Here is a 16,655-nt window from a genome sequence, read left to right as displayed (position 1 = left end):
GGCCCTGTATTTATTTTTCAATGGACAAACATTTTATATATTTATTATGTGCAACATGTTGGTTCAGTTTTTCTTCTTTCAGTTCTTTAAAGATGATATCAGATGAGAAGTCTTAGTCTTATGTTCCTCTGTGTGATTTTTTTCTTCTGGCTGCTTTAAAAATGATTACAATGTGCCTTTTTGTGGTTTTCTGTATGTTTCTTCTGTTTGGGGGTCATTGAGCTTAAATGCGTGGTTTTATAGTTGTCATCAAATTTGGAAATTTTTATTTTATTTTATTTTATTTTTTCTTTTTAAAAAGATGAGCAGTAAGGGGATCTTAACCCTTGACTTGGTGTTGTCAGCAGCATGCTCTCTCAAGTGATCTAACCAGCCATCTCTATATAGGGATCCGAACTTGTGGCCTTGGTGGTGTCAGCACCACACTCTCCCGAGTGAGCCACAGTGGGCCAGCCGCAAATTTGGAAATTTTTAGGCCATTATTTCTTCAAATAGTTTTTACCACCACTCCTTCCTTCCCACCTTCTCCCCCTTCCTCTTCTTCATACATGTATGTTAGGCTACTAAGTATTATCCTGCATGTCACTGATGTACTGTTAATTTTTTGCCTTCCCCCCCACCATTTCATCTTCTGTTTCTCTCCTTATGTTCATTATTCCTCTTATTTCTTGAACATATAGAGTATATTCATAATAGTCATTTTAACATCTGCTAGTTCCATCTTCTGCGTCATTTCTTTCTTTCTTTTTTTTTTTTTTTTAAGATGACCTGTAAGGGGATCTTAACCCTTGACTTGGTGTCGTCAGCACCATGCTCAACTCACCCAGTGAGCTAATCGGCCACCCCTATATGAGATCTGAACCCATGGCCTTGGTGTTACCAGCACCACACTCTCCCGAGTGAGCAATGGGCTGGCCCCTTCTGTGTCATATCTGAGTCTATTTCTACTGATTAAGTTTTCTTTTGGTTATGGGTCATATTTTCCATATGAAAATATGAAAAATATGCCTGGTAATTTACCAGGCTTTGCATACCTGGTAATTTCTTTTTTTTTGGTGGCAGGCTGGTGATGCCTGGTAATTTCTGACTGGATGTTAGACATTGTAAATTTTACACTGTTGGATGTTGGGTCTTGTTGTATTCTTTAAAATATTATTGGACTTTGTTCTGGGATTCAGTTAAGTTATTTGTAATCCATTAGATTCCTTCAAGGCTTGCTTTAAAGCTTCGTTAGAGTAGTAAATATATTATTTTCCTACTGCTACTGTACCAAATTACCACAGACTTAGTGGCTTAAAACAACACATTTATTCTCTTACAGTTCTGGAAGTTAGAAATCTGAAATCGGTTTCTCTTGACTAAGGTCAAGATATCAGGAGGGCTGGTTCCTTCTGGAGGTCCTGAGGGGAGAATTTGTTTTCTTTTTCCAGTGTCTGGTGGCTGTCTGGTTTCCTTGGTTTGTGGCCTCTTCTTCCATCTTTAAAGTGATTCATTCCAATTTCTGCATCCATCATTCCTTCCATTGCCTTCTCTTCTGACTCTGATTCTTCCTGTGTCCTTCTTATAAGGACCATTTTGATTCTACCCATCCCTCCCAAATAATCCTGGATAATCTCCACATCTCAATATCCGTACTTAATCATATCTGCAAAATCCCTTTTGTGACCTAAGGTAACACTCACAGGTTCCAGGGAATAGGGTGTGGGCATCTTGGGGGGATGATTATTCAATCTGTCCCAGTTACAATGGGTCCAAGGCAGCCTATAGTCTAGGTCTAAATTGTCCCCTTTGCCCTGGGGCATCACCCTTTAGGACTCTGCTCCGCTCCATGCCCTGTGTGTTAAGTCTTTTCTTTCTGGATGGTGAGAATACAAACTGTTTTGAGAATTTCTCTCATTCACTTCTGGTGTTTTTATTTCCTCCAACCTTGGGTAGTTTCCTCACACACATTTACACATTAGTACTCAGCCAAAGCCTAGAGAGGACCCCTCTGAAAATCTCCAGAGTGCTCTCTCTGTGCATCTCTCCTCCCCAGCATTTTGCCCCACAAATTCTTGTCATGCTGGCAACTTTGTCTCCTCAGCCCAGTGAGACTAGTAGACCACTTGGCTCCTCCCTCCCTGTGCTGCAGCCTGGAAACTCTCACTAAGCAGTAAGCTGGGCAGTTGCAGGGCTGCCTCCTTTCTTTCCCTCCTGTCTTGTGCTGCCTACTGTCCAGTGTCTGAAAACCTGTTTCATGTGTTTTGTCCAGTTTTCTAGTTGTTTAAGGCAGGAAAGTATATGAGGGTACTTCAAAAAGTTTATGGAGGCTGGCTGGTTTGCTCAGTTGGTTAGAGTGTGGTGATGATAACACCAAGGTTTGGGGTTCAATCCCTGCACTGGCCAGCAAAAAAAAAAGAGTTCATGGAAAAATAGAATTAAAAGGTAATACAAATTTTTCCACGAATTTTTGGAATACCCCTGATATTTAGTTTCTGATACTATCATGGTTGGAAGCAGAAATCCACATTTATTAACTTTAATAGTTTTTCTGAGGATTTTAGATTTTTTTCTACAAAGTTTTATCATCAACAAATAATGAGAATTTGATTTCTTTCTTTACTGTTCCTCTATTTTTTCCCCCTTATTATACCATTGGCAAAGACCTCTAGTATACTGGTAAATAGTGGCTTTAGCAGGTATCCTTGTCTTGTTCTTGATCATAGAAGGTTTTATATTTCATCAGGTAGGATCTTTACTACTTTTTTATTGTGGTGGTAAGACATACGTAACGTTAAATTAATCATTTTAACCATTTTAAATTATATAATTCAGCGGCTTTACATACATTCACATTGTTGTGCAACCATCACTACTGTCCATGTCCAGCACTTTTTCAATATCCCAAATAGAAACTCTGTACCCATTAAACAAAAACTCTGTATTACCCCTCTCCCCAGCTCCTGGTAACCAGTAATCCACTTTCTACCTCTATGAATTTGATTGTTCTAGGTACTTCGTATAAATGCAATCATATAGTATTTGTCCTTTTGGATCTGGTTTCTTTCACTTAGCATAATGTTTTTTGTAGTTATTTTGGGGGCTTTTAAAATTTTATTTATTGAATCAAAATCGATTATATATATTTTGGGGGTTGAACATTGAGATATGTTGATCAAATCAATATTACTAGCATATATATTGTTACAAATCATAATTATTCTTTATGCCCCTTGTCCAATCTCTCCCCTTCCTCCATTCCCTCCCCTCTCCCCCCTCTAATTACCCTAGATTTCTCCTCTCCTTGTGAAAGAATAATGGTTACTCTGTTGATTTATTGCCTAGATATGTCCAGTGCTGAAAGGTGTGATCAGGTCCCCTGATATTATCATAGAGCAGATGCTTCTTCTGTCACTCTGAAATGGGCTTTGTGGAGAGAGACATCCTCTTCTTTTCTTTTTTTCTGCTGGTGACTCTCCTTGTATGAATGCACTCCAGTGGCTGGTGGATGATCTGCGTGGTGGTTGTGGCATCTAGCCACCTTCACAGCAGCCATGGTTATTGTGGTGGCTGTGGTGGGCCACAAAAGGGAGGTAAAGTTTTTGGCATGCTCCTTGGTGCTGGCAGTGTGCCTGATTCTGGGGTGTGTCTGGTCCCCTTCTCCATGCCTTGGGTCCCCAGGTGGGCCCTGAGGGACTGGCGTGGTGTGCCTGCTTGTGGGAGAAGGGTCTGGTCCCCTTCTCCATGCCTCGGGTCCCCAGACAGGCTAGCATAATGTTTTGAAGGTTCATCCATGTTATAGCATGTATCAGTACTTCATTCTGTTTTAAGTTGAATAATATTCCACTGTAGGGATATATACCACATTTTATTTATCCATTCATCTGTAGATGGACATTTGGGTTCTTCTCAATTTTTTGAGGAACTGCCAAACTGTTTTCCAAAGCGACTGTACCATTTTACATTCCCACCAGCAGCATAGGAGGGTTTCAGTTTGTCCACATCCTTGTCAACTCTTGTTATTGTCCATCTTTTTGATTGTAGCCATCCTAATGGGTGTGAAACAATACCTCATTGTGGTTTTGATTTACATTTCCCTAATGACTAATGAATGATGTTGAACATCTTTTCATGTGCAAGTGGCCATCCATATACCTTTGGAGAAATGTCTGTTCTTTGGAGAAGTCTTTTGCCCGTTTTTTAATTAGGTCTACTTTTTATTTCACGTATATTAATCATAATTTTTTTTTTTTTTGTCTTTTTTTTTTCCGTGTCCGGCAACGGATCGCAACCCTCAGTGTTGCCCCCGTACCAGACCGGGGACCGGCAACGGGATCGCAAGCCTCGGTGTTGCTCCCGCTCCTCGCTCAGCCAGTGAGCGGGAACCAGTCCGTATGTGGGATCCGAACCCTCGGGCGGGAGCGCCGCCGCGCTTCCCAAGCGGCGCACTATCCAGTGCGCCACCGGGCCGGCCCTAATCATAATTATTTTAAAGTCTGTGTCTAATAGCTCCAATATCTGGATCTTCTGTGTGACTTCCTGTTGTTGTTGTTTTTTTTTTCTCTTAGTTATTGGTTATTTAGTCTTGTCTTCTGATATGCTGGATAATTTTAGATTGAATGCCAAACGTTGTGTAAGAAAACTTGTAGAGATACTTTGAAGTTCTGAGTGGTATTACTTTCCTACAGAGAATTTATTTTTGCCTGGGGCAAGCAGGGAGGGTGGGAGCAGATCATCTTAGCCTGACTACAGATCGAAAGTATTTGAATCTTGACTTCAAGTGAGGGATGGTCTGTTTCCATTGTACCCTTCTTTTTAGGGTGTCGGAGATCCTAACTAAAAGCTGGATTTTTCCGAAGACCTGTCCTCAGCAGGTCTGAGCTCCAGTTTTTGTCCTTGCTTTGTGAAACTGACAAAACCTCTCAGCTGCTTAGCCTTAAACCACCACTTCCTGTTCGGCTTCTATGCAGTTTGGTTTCTCTGCCTCCAAGCCACAACTTTGTAATTTGCATGTGTCTGAAGAGAAAAAGCAGCATCAGATGTCAGCCTTATCTTTCCGCTTCTCTCCTCTCTAGGATCTTGGTCTTCAAGTCCTTGCTGCCTTGATAGCCCTCCATTGCATTCAGAAACTTTTCTTTAAAGACAATTTTATCTAACTTTTCTAGTTGTTCTCAACAGAAGTTGGTCTGACATAAGTGCACCCACCATCACTGGAATTGGAAGTCTCAAATAGTTTGTTTTTTTATACTTTGTCCGGGTTTTGTTAGTCCTTATCAGTGCAAGAGTTGGTTATAACCACCTAGTCCACCCATTCTAGAAGGAGAATACTCAAGCATTTTAACTTAAAATATTTGTGTGTGTGTTTATCACTAATTCTTTGATATAGAGCCAATCCTTCTCTTAGAGTAGAGTCCACCAGTTAAGGTTCATCTGGTCTTAAACCACATCCATAATGTATTCTTTATAGGGTATAGTTTCCATTTCTTTAAAGTGGAGACATAATTTAAAGATACTTGTGAACCAATCTGATTGCAGATTCTTTTTAGATTTTTATTATTTACTATCCTAATCTTTTATAACTATTTCACCCATGTTTAATTTGACAAATGTTATTTTTAGCAACTCATTTTTATCTAGTTTTTCCAAAGCATTCAACATGGCTTCTTTAGAAATAACAACGGCCTTTCTTTTTGCATGTATTTCATCAGTTTATAAGTTTAATAAAATTACATAATTACAATAAACAGTACAACTGGCATGAACAGGCTTGAGAACAAATATAACTAACCCTTGGTTTGGTAAGCATAGAACTCAAATGGTGGGAGCAGAAGATTGTCTTACCAGCAGCAAGGTTTTGGCAAACCATGGACATTGGTTAAAATGTTTTATGGGGGAATGGAATGTGCCAGTTAGTAAGTTAAGTGGTTGTTGTGTAGGACACCATGTACAGGTCTATGAGGCTGGGGTAGCAGCAGCACAAGGAAGAAGAGGAAAAGTAGCTTGTGGAGATGTAAAGTTCTTAAAACAGTGCCTGATATGTATAAGCACCTATTAAGGGTAAGTCATTGGTATTATCCTGATTATTTCATAATTATTATCTGGGATAATAGGAAGCACAGATCTAATTCCTTCCCTAACCCAGCCCCCCTGCTCTGAGCCCAACCTCTTTTTTTTTTTTTGGCGTGTGGCCAGTACAGGGATCTGAACCCTTGACCTTTGTGTTACATGGCAGCGCTTTGACAAACTGAGTTAACCAGCCAACTCCTGAAGCTCTTATAAAAAGAGCACTGTGGGAATAACAAACTATGGTACATCCATACAATAGAATACTTCTCAGCAGTAAAATGGGATGAGCCATTGAAACACACAACAACTTGGATAAATCTGAGGCATTATGCTGAGTGAAATGAAAGAAGGCAGTTGCCTGTGAAAGAGGTTGCGTATGGTATGAGTCATTTACATGACATTTTATAAAAGCAAAACTATAGTGACAGAAAACAGATCAGTGGTTGCGAGGGGCTGGGGGTGACAGGGGCTGTGATTACAGTGGGAGAGCACTAGAGAGTTTTGGGGGGTGAAGGAACTCTTCTGCATCCTGATTTTGGTGGTGGTTATTCAAATCTATACATATGTTAAAATTCATAGATCTGCATACGAAAAACAGTCAAATCGATGATATGTGAATTTAAAAAAGTTATAGATAAGGCCTGACAAAATAATGAGCATGTGGAGAGCATCCTAGTGTCCAGATGTCTAAGCTGGCTTGGCCCCAAGTGCCAATTAGTGTTTTCTTGTTTTTCCTTTTTTCGTTCCGACTGGCATTTCTGTCAGAACACAGTACGTGTATGCGGGCCTGGTTCCTCACTTCCTGGCCCCTCACTCACTGCCTTTTTCCTTCCTCACGTCAGATTGGAGCCGGAGGGAGCATCACTGGGATGAAGTTTAACCCTCTCAATACCGACCAGTTTTTCGCCTCCTCAATGGAGGGAACAACTAGGCTGCAGGACTTTAAAGGCAACACTCTCCGAGTTTTTACCACCTCAGACACCTGCAAGTGAGTAGTTTATCTACTAGGGGAAAAGGCTCCTAACCTCTAGTGTAGTTCTGGCCAGAGCAGCCAGATCCTATTTCCTTTACCCAAACCTGGTGCAGGGAAGAAAGGACAGGTATTACCTTTCCCTCTTTTTCTCAAACTCTTTGGCTGCTCTTACTTTGGTCGAGGTGGATTACTGCTTTGGGAAGGTGTTCTGAATCCTCAGCTCTTCTCAGTGAAGGAAGGGCTTCTGCTCTTCTGTGAGTCATACCTATGTTAGACTAGACATTGACTCTCACTAGACAAGTCAATATGGTGTTGGCCTAGAAAGCCATTTAGAGAATGGAGCAGAAACTAAGGACTTAAGACTTAATTCCCTCCATTTACTGGAGTGTGATGACCTGACCAGTTCCTTGGTGGGAAGCTTAAATGGACAGAATCGAGTCCAGAAAGTACTGTGGATTCTGCAAGAGCAAGCGGCTGGAAAAATTACAAAATGCTTGTCACTTTGATTTCTCTTTTTTTTTTTTTTTTTTTTAAAGATGACCGGTAAGGGGATCTTAACCCTTGACTTGGTGTTGTCAGCACCACGCTCAGCCAGTGAGCGAACCGGCCATCCCCATGTGGGATCCGAACCCGGGGCCTTGGTGTTATTAGCACCGCACTCTACCGAGTGAGCCACGGGCCGGCCCTTCACTTTGATTTCTAGAGACACAATTCTAACTGCTCCCTAAGGAATTAAGTGTGGGTGTGGGGGTCGAACTAGTGCTGGATGTTGCTCTGGGCTGCCCCCACTAGAGTAAGAAATACATGAGCAGTTAGGTCAGGTGACTGGATAGACTCAGCTCCAGGTTACTCTTCCAGTGGAACCTTCCTGTTTAAAGATATTCACAGGGAATGACAAAAGGTAGTGGAGCATGGATTTGAGGGTTTGAGAGCAAAAATGTGAATCTGAGTTCTCCTGGCTGGACATCAGGATCCCTGAGGCACAGCCCGTATCTGTTCCCCTCATTCTCAAGTAGTTTGAGTTAAAAGAACTTCTGAGTTGTATATGCTTTTTCCCCTAAATGCTCAGAAGGGGGCAGAAGTTCCTTTGTAGCCAGCTCTGAGGAACATCTGGGTAATCCCTGTTTGGTTTGTCATCTCCTTTGGCTCACAGTGTGGAGAGTGGAGGGAGAGAACAGCAATGAGGCTTCCTCAGAACCCGGGCCGTGGGGGGCGAGCAAGCCTGGGCACTTGCCTTCTGGCTCTATGGTTGGCTGCTTCAGGGACTCTTACCAGCTGAGGCTCCTGGGCCCAGCAGTAGCTGGCCAATTTTTGATCCTTGTCACCCCATTCCCTCTGTCTGGCTGGTAGACAAGTCTAAGTTGTTCCTTACTGGGAATCCATGGCAAGATAGTTATTCATTCATTCAACAAATATTTACTGAACACCTGTGGTGGGTTAGATCCTGGAACTGCAACAGTGAATAAATGGACCTATCTCCATCCCCAAGAATCTTACCACACAGTCTCTCTCTCCAGCATCTGGTTTTGCAGCCTGGATGTTTCCGACAAAAGCCGAGTGGTGGTTACAGGCGACAATGTGGGGAATGTGGTCCTGCTGAACATGGATGGCAAGGAGGTGTGTTCTCTAGCCCAGGTCCTCCCTGTCCCTTCCTCACCCCCACCTCGGTTCTGCGTCCCCGCCTGAACCGAGCTCTTCTCTGCAGCTTTGGAATCTCAGAATGCACAAAAAGAAAGTGACTCATGTGGCCCTGAACCCATGCTGTGATTGGTTCCTGGCCACAGCCTCCGTAGATCAAACAGTGAAAATCTGGGACCTGCGCCAGGTTAGAGGGAAAGCCAGCTTCCTCTACTCGCTGCCGCACAGGCATCCTGTCAACGCAGGTGTGATATCCCAGATTTCATCTTTCCTGCAGACCCCGCCTTATCTGACTGCTTCAGGGGTTTTCCCTCAAAGTTTGGAAGCTGCTAGGTCAAACCTTTACCCCTGATAGCATCTGCCATGCTGATATCTTGGATGCTTTCTGGCTCTGGCTGCCCCCATTGGCTGCTGAGTTTCTAGAATATTTTTCTTTACAGCCCAGATTCACTTCTTCCCTTCCACTCCTATCTAGGGAGGAGTGGGAGAGAGGGTGCCTCTGCAAGAGCCCTGTGAAAGTCAGGACAATGGGGGGCTCATGGTTCCTTCAGCTCAGGGGCTTTTCATTTTGCCAGCTTGTTTCAGTCCGGATGGAGCCAGGCTTCTGACCACTGACCAGAAGAGTGAGATTCGGGTTTACTCTGCCTCCCAGTGGGACTGCCCCCTGGGCCTGATCCCGCACCCTCACCGTCACTTCCAGCATCTCACGCCCATCAAGGTGAGTGATGGAGGGAAGGAAGCTCACAGAGGGGAGCTGTGCCCTTGAGAACAGCCCAGGTCTGCCCAAGGTGGGGTGAGGGGACAGACATGGTAAGACTGCAGTCCCAGATCTCTTCTTGCCCTGACATAGAACAGTCCCTTGTCCCTTTGGCTCTCTCTGCTCCTTTTCCCCACTTCTGCAATCCCATTTTACTGAGTTTTCTTTATGTCTCTCTGATCAGCCCCGATCTCACTGGGGGCATTTTCTGAGATTTTGACCTTCTGTCTGTCCTGTCAGCTGCAGTTACCTGTGTGTGCAGTTGATCCACAAACCAACCCTCACCTTCTCAGTTTGTCTTGCAGATTTAGGTGGCTTCTGTAATAGAAATAAGTCCCTTATTATCCCATCTTTTCTCAGGTTCTTGTTTTTTTTTTTTTTTTTGTCTTTTTCCGTGTCCGGCAACAGATCGCAACCCCCAGTGTTGCCCCTGTACCGGACCGGGGACCGGCAACGGGATCGCAACCCTCGGTGTTGCTCCCACGCCTCACTCAGCCAGTGAGCGGCGGGAACCGGTCTGTATGTGGGATCCGGACCCTCGGGCAGGAGCGCCACCGCGCTTCCCAAGCGGCGCACTATCCAGTGCGCCACCGGGCCGGCCCTCTCAGGTTCTTGTTAATGGCTTCTCTGTCCTGTGTCCCCAAGATTTATAGCTTTCAAATCCTTTGATTCATTCTTGCCCAAGCCCCCCAGCAGCCTGTGCTCTACCAGTTCTGCTCTAGTTGTTCATATTCTTTTCCAGACCACAGATCTTCTTCAGATCTTAAAGTCTCATGCCAGGCCAGTGTAGCAGTGGGGAACACCAGCTTCAGGCAGTCAGACACCCCTGGGTTAGAATCTTTGATCAAATTACTTAAGTTTTGGAACTCTGCTTCCTCATCTGTAAAAAGGGAATAGTAGCATCTTAACTGGTGGCTGCTGTCAGGATGATCAGTGTACTTAAAGCACTTGGCACTATGCCTAGCACCTGCTAAGTACTCAGTAAATGATGACCTAGTATTGAGTGCCTCCCACGTACTCAAATCAAATCTAAGCTCTTAATAAATATCAAGAGTCCTTCACCAGTTGGTGTTCCCATTAATCCGTCTGTCCTCATCACTTACTTTGTATCCAGCCAGGCCAACTTACAGCCTCCCATGTGTGATTTGTTTGTGACTTACTTCCAAGCCGTCATATGTACAATTTCGTCCTTTCTGCTAACCATGTTTTTCCTCCCTCAAAACTTCCTTGAGAAATTTAATTAGGAAAATTCCATCCAATTCTGTCATTCCAGTAACTGCCAGATTTGTTTTGAGTACAGTAATCTGGGGAACATGGGTTTCCTCCCCCTTTTAGCCACTAGTGATTTTATTTATTAATTAAAAAAAAATTTTTTTTTTGGCAGCTGGCTGGTAGTCACTAGCCATTTTATACTACACTCAGTTTTCACATTGATGGAGGAGAGATGGTAGTGAGTTACTTCAGAACTTATGTCCTATTTAGTTCTGGTTACCAGAGGCTTTTTGCTGTGTTGTAGGCTTACCTCTTAGGTTAATGCCTAGGTCAGGCTGATGTTAAAACATTTATCAGTTGGTATGATCTCAAGAAATACAAAAGAGAGAGAAGGCCTGAAGGTATCCTAAGGGCTAGGGGGGCCAGCTGAGGATTAAAAATTTGCAATGGTGCATGCACACACAATTGAAAACCCTTCTTGTACTTCCATGTAGGCCTTACCTCCATTATTAAGTTGTTGGCTTGTTAGCGGCAGAGAATATTTTTGACGTCCCTCTTGAGAGTGTTCTGCATTTAGTCTCCTGACCAGCCTTTCCATTTCCTAGGCAACTTGGCATCCTCGGTACAACCTCATTGTCGTGGGCCGATACCCAGATCCTAATTTCAAAAGCTGTACCCCCTATGAGTTAAGGACAGTCGATGTGTTTGATGGAAACTCAGGGAAGATGATGTGTCAGCTCTATGACCCAGAATCTTCTGGTATCATTTCGGTGAGGCTTGGGCCCTCAAGTGATGGGAGGAATAGGGGATTCCATCTACCTTAATGACCAAAAATGACCAGACATTAGTCCTTGTGTGGCCTTCTCTATCTCTGCCAATACCTTCACCCCCTCCTCATACTGCTACTCTTGTCTCTGCAGCTCAATGAGTTCAATCCCATGGGGGACACGCTGGCCTCTGCAATGGGTGAGTAGGAGCAGGGTGTATCTGACTGGCCAAGCCCAACCCTACTTCCTGGTTTAACCTTGGGACATCGTCAGCCTAGCCTTGCTACATTCACCCAAGGGCAGAAGCCAGTAAAGAAGATGGCTAACAGACAGTGCTCTCTTTGGCCTAGGCCCTCCATCCCTCTTGCTTTGTCTTGGTCATGCCAATGCCTGGCTGATGTCCAGTTTCCTAGAATTTCCTAACCAAATCCTAGGTTCCCCAGGCTAGCCCCAAGCCCTCAAAGACTCATAATAGAAGGTGTAAGTCAGACTGCTCTCACTTCTCCTAGGTTACCACATTCTTATTTGGAGCCAGGATGAAGCTGGGACACGGAAATGAGGCACACTAAAGAAGGTGTGGGCCAAGCAAGGGGCTTGGAGCCCACCAACGGGTACACGTCCTGGGAAAAGAGGCAGTTGTTTGTTAAAGGGCCAAAGTATCCAAGTCTTGGGGTTGGAGCAGGGTCACTGTAGATGGGGCTGGGACTGGGACACTGGCATGTTACTGCTCTGAACTTAGCTCCAGAAACTTCTCCAGAGTTGGCGACCCAGCTGCCCCAAGGGTCTCTGCTGTTATCTAGCCTGGAACCAAGCTTAGCCTGGAACCAAGGTGCTTTTCTCCTCTCTCACGTCTGGTGGCAGAGTGCTCAGGTGGTGTGTTTGACTTATGCTCACTATTGACATGGACAATAAAACCATACCCAACTGAGCTTCTGAGTGATCTTTCAGCAGCAACCTGGTCAAAGGGCTCCTTGGGTCTCAAAAATGAAGAAAAGGCACAGAAACAGCACTAACAGTCCAAAACTTTCATTCTCTGGGAGCTGCCTCAGCCCTAATCTGGGCCACAGTCAAGAGCTGTCAGCTCACAACCTGCATTTACCTCAGGTCCCTGGAGACCCCAGCCCAACTGACAGCGAGAATAATTTCATAATTCTGTAGGACAAATCACTCCCCTTCCTCCCTCCCTCCCAAGTACAAACACCCTTCCAACTTGCTGAAGCTGAAGAGGTGACAAAGGTGTCTGAAGCATTATGTCTGACTCTAATGGTAGCTTCAACTGGACAAAGGAAAACTTGGCTGGCTGCTGGGTGCTGGGTGATCCGGTTCCTTGGTAGCCAACGTTTGTACCCCCAGTGTTGTGCAGTTTTTCCCACTAAAATAAGAATTGACAGGCAAGACGGACTCCGGGCTGGAAGGGAAAGCAGGGCTTGATGGAAAAGCAAAGCGGATCCAACATCAGCTCCATCGTTTTTTATCCCAGATTCCGAGTGAAACCTGAATACTTTCTGTATCTCAGATCCATAGGGAGCACGGAGGAGGCAGATCCTGTTTGGGGAAAGCCAGTGTCCAGAACAGTACTTGGTAAACATCAGGCATGTGAATGCTGAGTGACAGGTGCCATGGGCCAGGCCGAGCCCCACTCATTCATCTGGGAGAGGGTGATCAGAGGCAGGCCCAACCCAGTGTCTCCTGTCCGTGGGCTAGGGAGCAGCAACAGTCAGAAGCAAACGCCCAGCCCACCTCCCCTAATAAGCAGAGGGAAGGGGGCTGAGTGGTTGTCAGGCATGGTCCTCCCCATCTGCAACGTGGTGGTAGCCGGGAGGCTGGGCCTGCATCCGGAAGAGAACGGTGAGGAGCAGCACTATGAGGAGGAAGAGGATAGAGCCACACACTGCCAAGGCCACGACCACCTCTGCACATGGGGGGAGGGGGAGAGAAAGGCAATGTCAGCGTTCATTGAACAAATATTTGAGCGTCTATAATATACCATGTACTGTTCTGACACACACGGGGTATACAAGGGTGGTCAAGACAAAGTCTGTCCTCAAGGAGTTTACATTCTAGGAGAGGAGATCCAGTAACAAACAAATGATAGGAATGAAGTTAGTGATGAATGCTATAAAAAAAAAAAAAGCAAAGCAAGGTAGGTCAGGGATGGCATCACTGAGGAAGGGAGAATTTGAATAGAGGCCTTGAGTCAATGAGTAAGACATGCAAAGACCTGAGAGAAGAGTGTCCTGGGGCAGGGGTGGCGGACGCACAAGAAGCAAGTGTAAAAGGCCCCATGGAGGAATAAGCTTGGCATGTTCTAGGATCAGTGAGTCAATGAGTAAGACATGCAAAGACCTGAGAGAAGAGTGTCCTGGGGCAGGGGTGGCGGGCGCACAAGAAGCAAGTGTAAAAGGCCCCATGGAGGAATAAGCTTGGCATGTTCTAGGATCAGCACGAAAGTTAGTGTCATGAGAGCAGAGTAAGCAAGGGGCAGGTAGGAGACTGGGTAGGGGACCAGATCAAGCAGGCCGGGGAGACCATGATAAAGAACTTGGACTTTATTCCACATGTGAAGGGAAGCCACTGGAAGATTCTGAGAAGGACAGTTATGTGAACTTTTATGTTTTTTAAGAATTAACTCTGCTGTGCTTAGAGTCTGGTAGGGATAAGGACAGGGTGAAGGGAAGCCACTGGAAGATTCTGAGAAGGACAGTTATGTAAACTTTTATGTTTTTTAAGAATTAACTCTGCTGTGCTTAGAGTCTGGTAGGGATAAGGACAGAATCAGAAAGAACATTTGGAAGTTTTTAAGGGGTCAGCAAGAGGGAACGGTAGATGGACTAGGGAAGCAAGAACATGTATTTGAAAGGTTAAGTTGATAGGATCTGCTAGTAGATTGGATGAAGAGTATAAGAAAGGGTATTCAAGATAACTCCTAGAGTTGTACTATGCAACTAGGTGACTAATGTGGCATTTACTAAAATGGGGAAGCCTGGAAGAAGAGCAGATTGAGGGGGAAGAACATTTAGTTTTGAACATATCAACTTTTAGATGCCGTATTTGACATCCATGTAGAAACCTGAAGTTGGCAGCTGGATATATATCAAACTGTACGTAGCTCAGAGAAGAGGTCATGAATCTGCAAGTCATACATAAAAACAGAACTTGGCATGGAGATGGTATCTAAACCATGAGATTGGATGAAATCACTCTGGGAATGGGGATAGATGGGGAAAGGGCTGGGGACAAGTCCTGGGCCATCCATTGTCTAATAGGGAGGGAAAGCCCATAAAGAAGCTGTCTGTATGGAGAAAAACCAGGATAAGCCAAGAAAGTATTTAAGGAAGGAGTGACTGATTATGTAACACAGATGAGAGGTAACAGACACTGACTAAGAACGGATCACTGGCTTTGTTAAGAGGAGGTCATTGGTCTCCTTGGCAAGGGTGGCTTCAATGCAGTGGAAGGTGACACAAGACTGCCTAATGTGAGAATGAGAGAGTGGGCAGTGAGGAAGCGAAGGCAGAATCTAGGCAGTTCTTTCAAGGATTCCACTCCAGAGGAACAGAAACGGTGATAGCTGGAAAAAAATGTGGGCCTCAGAGGTCTTTGTGAGACTTATGAGATGGGAGTGTTCCAGTATAAAGGGAAACACTGAGGTACCTGAGGTCCTTGTGGGGGAGAGAAGAGATGGGCCCAGAGTGTAAATGGTGAGGTTGCTCCTAAGTAGTGGCTTAGAGCAGCAAGTAAGCTGGTAGATCTGGTGGTGGGAGAATGAGACAGTTTTCTCTTGGTTGCTCTTATTTTCTTAGTGACATAACTGGGGGCACCACCTGAGGTGAGGAGTAGGAAGAAGGTGTACAACGATCTTGGAGTGGGAAAGGGAACTGTCCAGGGAAATGGAGTAGGACAGCTGGAAGTGTGACAGCTCTTGAGATCTGTGTATGTGAATTTCAAGTTGGTCTGGGACTTGACTAGCACAGAAGCAGGGGCAGCCCACCTGTGTCTGCAGCACCGCTTGCCAGCTGGCACTCCTGCTGCCAGTCTTTGGGCACCACAGGCTCTGTGAGACGAAGGAAGTCCTGCAGGGGGCAGCGGTGAGAGCAGCCAGGCAGGATCAGCGGCCAGGGGTCCTTATTACTCTCATTCCGAAAGTACATCTCCACTGAGAAATTCCTGAAGGTTGACAGGAGGCAAGATGGGAGCTGCTTACCATGCCTGTAACTGAGTCCTTGGGCTGCCCTCGGCCACCACCCAAGTGCCCCTGCAGAGGACAGACTGGTAGCTCCACTCACCCATTATCTTCCTGGTACAGTTCAAACATGTGGCAGGAGGCGTAGGGGGCTTGTTCACCGTTGTAGACATCCAGTGCCATTTGCAGAGCAACCAGGGTAGTGTCGTGCTGGAAAGGAGAGGGGGTCCCCATGAGCACTGCTCCCCTGCACTCTCAGGAACAGAACAGGGAAGACATCCAGCTTCTTGCTTGATGTTAGCATGCTGGGGAGTGCAGGGGCTTACCGCAGAGTAAACCAGCAGCTTGGGGAGTGGGGAGGCAGTTGCCATTAGGGTCAGATTCTTCCGTATCTGAGCCAGCAAGACTCCTGAAGGAGAAAAGTCCCCAGTGTCAGTGGCTACAGCCATCACTCTTCTGATCAAACCTATCCGTGCTCCTCTCACCTCCTGCTAGTCCTGGATTGGGTCACCAAAGAACTCTTGAGGTCCATGGGGAACGTGTAGGAACTCTACAGCTCCCCTGCTCTCTAAGAACTTGCAAATTTACAGAAGGAAGCAAGATAAAACAAGATAGATATCTGTATTTCAATACAGATGTAGAAACTGTCCATTTAAAAATGACCTATGAGGCCCTGCCCATGTTAGAAGAATTACTCCAGTTTGGAATAAATGTAAACTTAAGATTGCTTCAGAGCACACAAGATGGTCTCCATGCCAGGCTAACTGCCATTGCAGGCTCTGACAACTACCGCAATGTCAGAAAGCTCTGACAGCTGGCACACCCGTGGGTGCTCAGATGAGGACACTGGCATGTGTATTACTCTCAGCCTTCTCTTGAAATGGCCCCCAGTGGATCCCTGGAGGTAGGTATTCATTTAGGAGAGAGAGGACCTTCTGACTGGGTGAAACTTAAGAATAATATGAATGTCAGAAAAGAAGCATGCAAACCTGATTATGGTCATACAGTGACACACAACTAAGCATCGGGAGAATTGGGGACACTTGGGTGACTAATGGGATGAGGGAGGATCTGGTTATG

The 16,655-nt window shown here is 45.2% G+C and overlaps 2 protein-coding genes across 2 annotated transcripts in view; one reads left to right on the top strand and one right to left on the bottom strand.

The window, feature by feature from the left end:
* DDB2 (damage-specific DNA binding protein 2, 48kDa) overlaps positions 1-12,320 on the top strand; it is a 21,708-nt gene extending 9,388 nt beyond the window's left edge. The window contains exons 4-10 of the mRNA XM_008574694.1: positions 6,888-7,033; positions 8,536-8,635; positions 8,724-8,901; positions 9,232-9,374; positions 11,231-11,395; positions 11,546-11,591; positions 11,902-12,320. Of these exons, the coding sequence (XP_008572916.1) occupies positions 6,888-7,033; positions 8,536-8,635; positions 8,724-8,901; positions 9,232-9,374; positions 11,231-11,395; positions 11,546-11,591; positions 11,902-11,951 (828 nt within the window). The 3' untranslated portion in view covers positions 11,952-12,320. The remainder of the gene's footprint in view (positions 1-6,887; positions 7,034-8,535; positions 8,636-8,723; positions 8,902-9,231; positions 9,375-11,230; positions 11,396-11,545; positions 11,592-11,901) is intronic.
* An 82-nt stretch (positions 12,321-12,402) lies between these two features.
* ACP2 (acid phosphatase 2, lysosomal) overlaps positions 12,403-16,655 on the bottom strand; it is an 8,937-nt gene continuing 4,684 nt past the window's right edge. The window contains exons 8-11 of the mRNA XM_008574691.1: positions 15,902-15,984; positions 15,679-15,785; positions 15,384-15,559; positions 12,403-13,304 (exon numbers count right to left, since the gene is read on the bottom strand). Coding sequence (XP_008572913.1) covers positions 13,171-13,304; positions 15,384-15,559; positions 15,679-15,785; positions 15,902-15,984 — 500 coding nt within the window. The 3' untranslated portion in view covers positions 12,403-13,170. The remainder of the gene's footprint in view (positions 13,305-15,383; positions 15,560-15,678; positions 15,786-15,901; positions 15,985-16,655) is intronic.

This window comes from Galeopterus variegatus, unplaced genomic scaffold, assembly GCF_000696425.1.
Source record: "Galeopterus variegatus unplaced genomic scaffold, G_variegatus-3.0.2 Scaffold1088, whole genome shotgun sequence".
Classification (NCBI taxonomy): Eukaryota; Metazoa; Chordata; class Mammalia; order Dermoptera; family Cynocephalidae; genus Galeopterus; species Galeopterus variegatus.
Note: the sequence above shows the minus strand (reverse complement) of the source record. Positions and strands in the feature narration are given on the sequence as shown.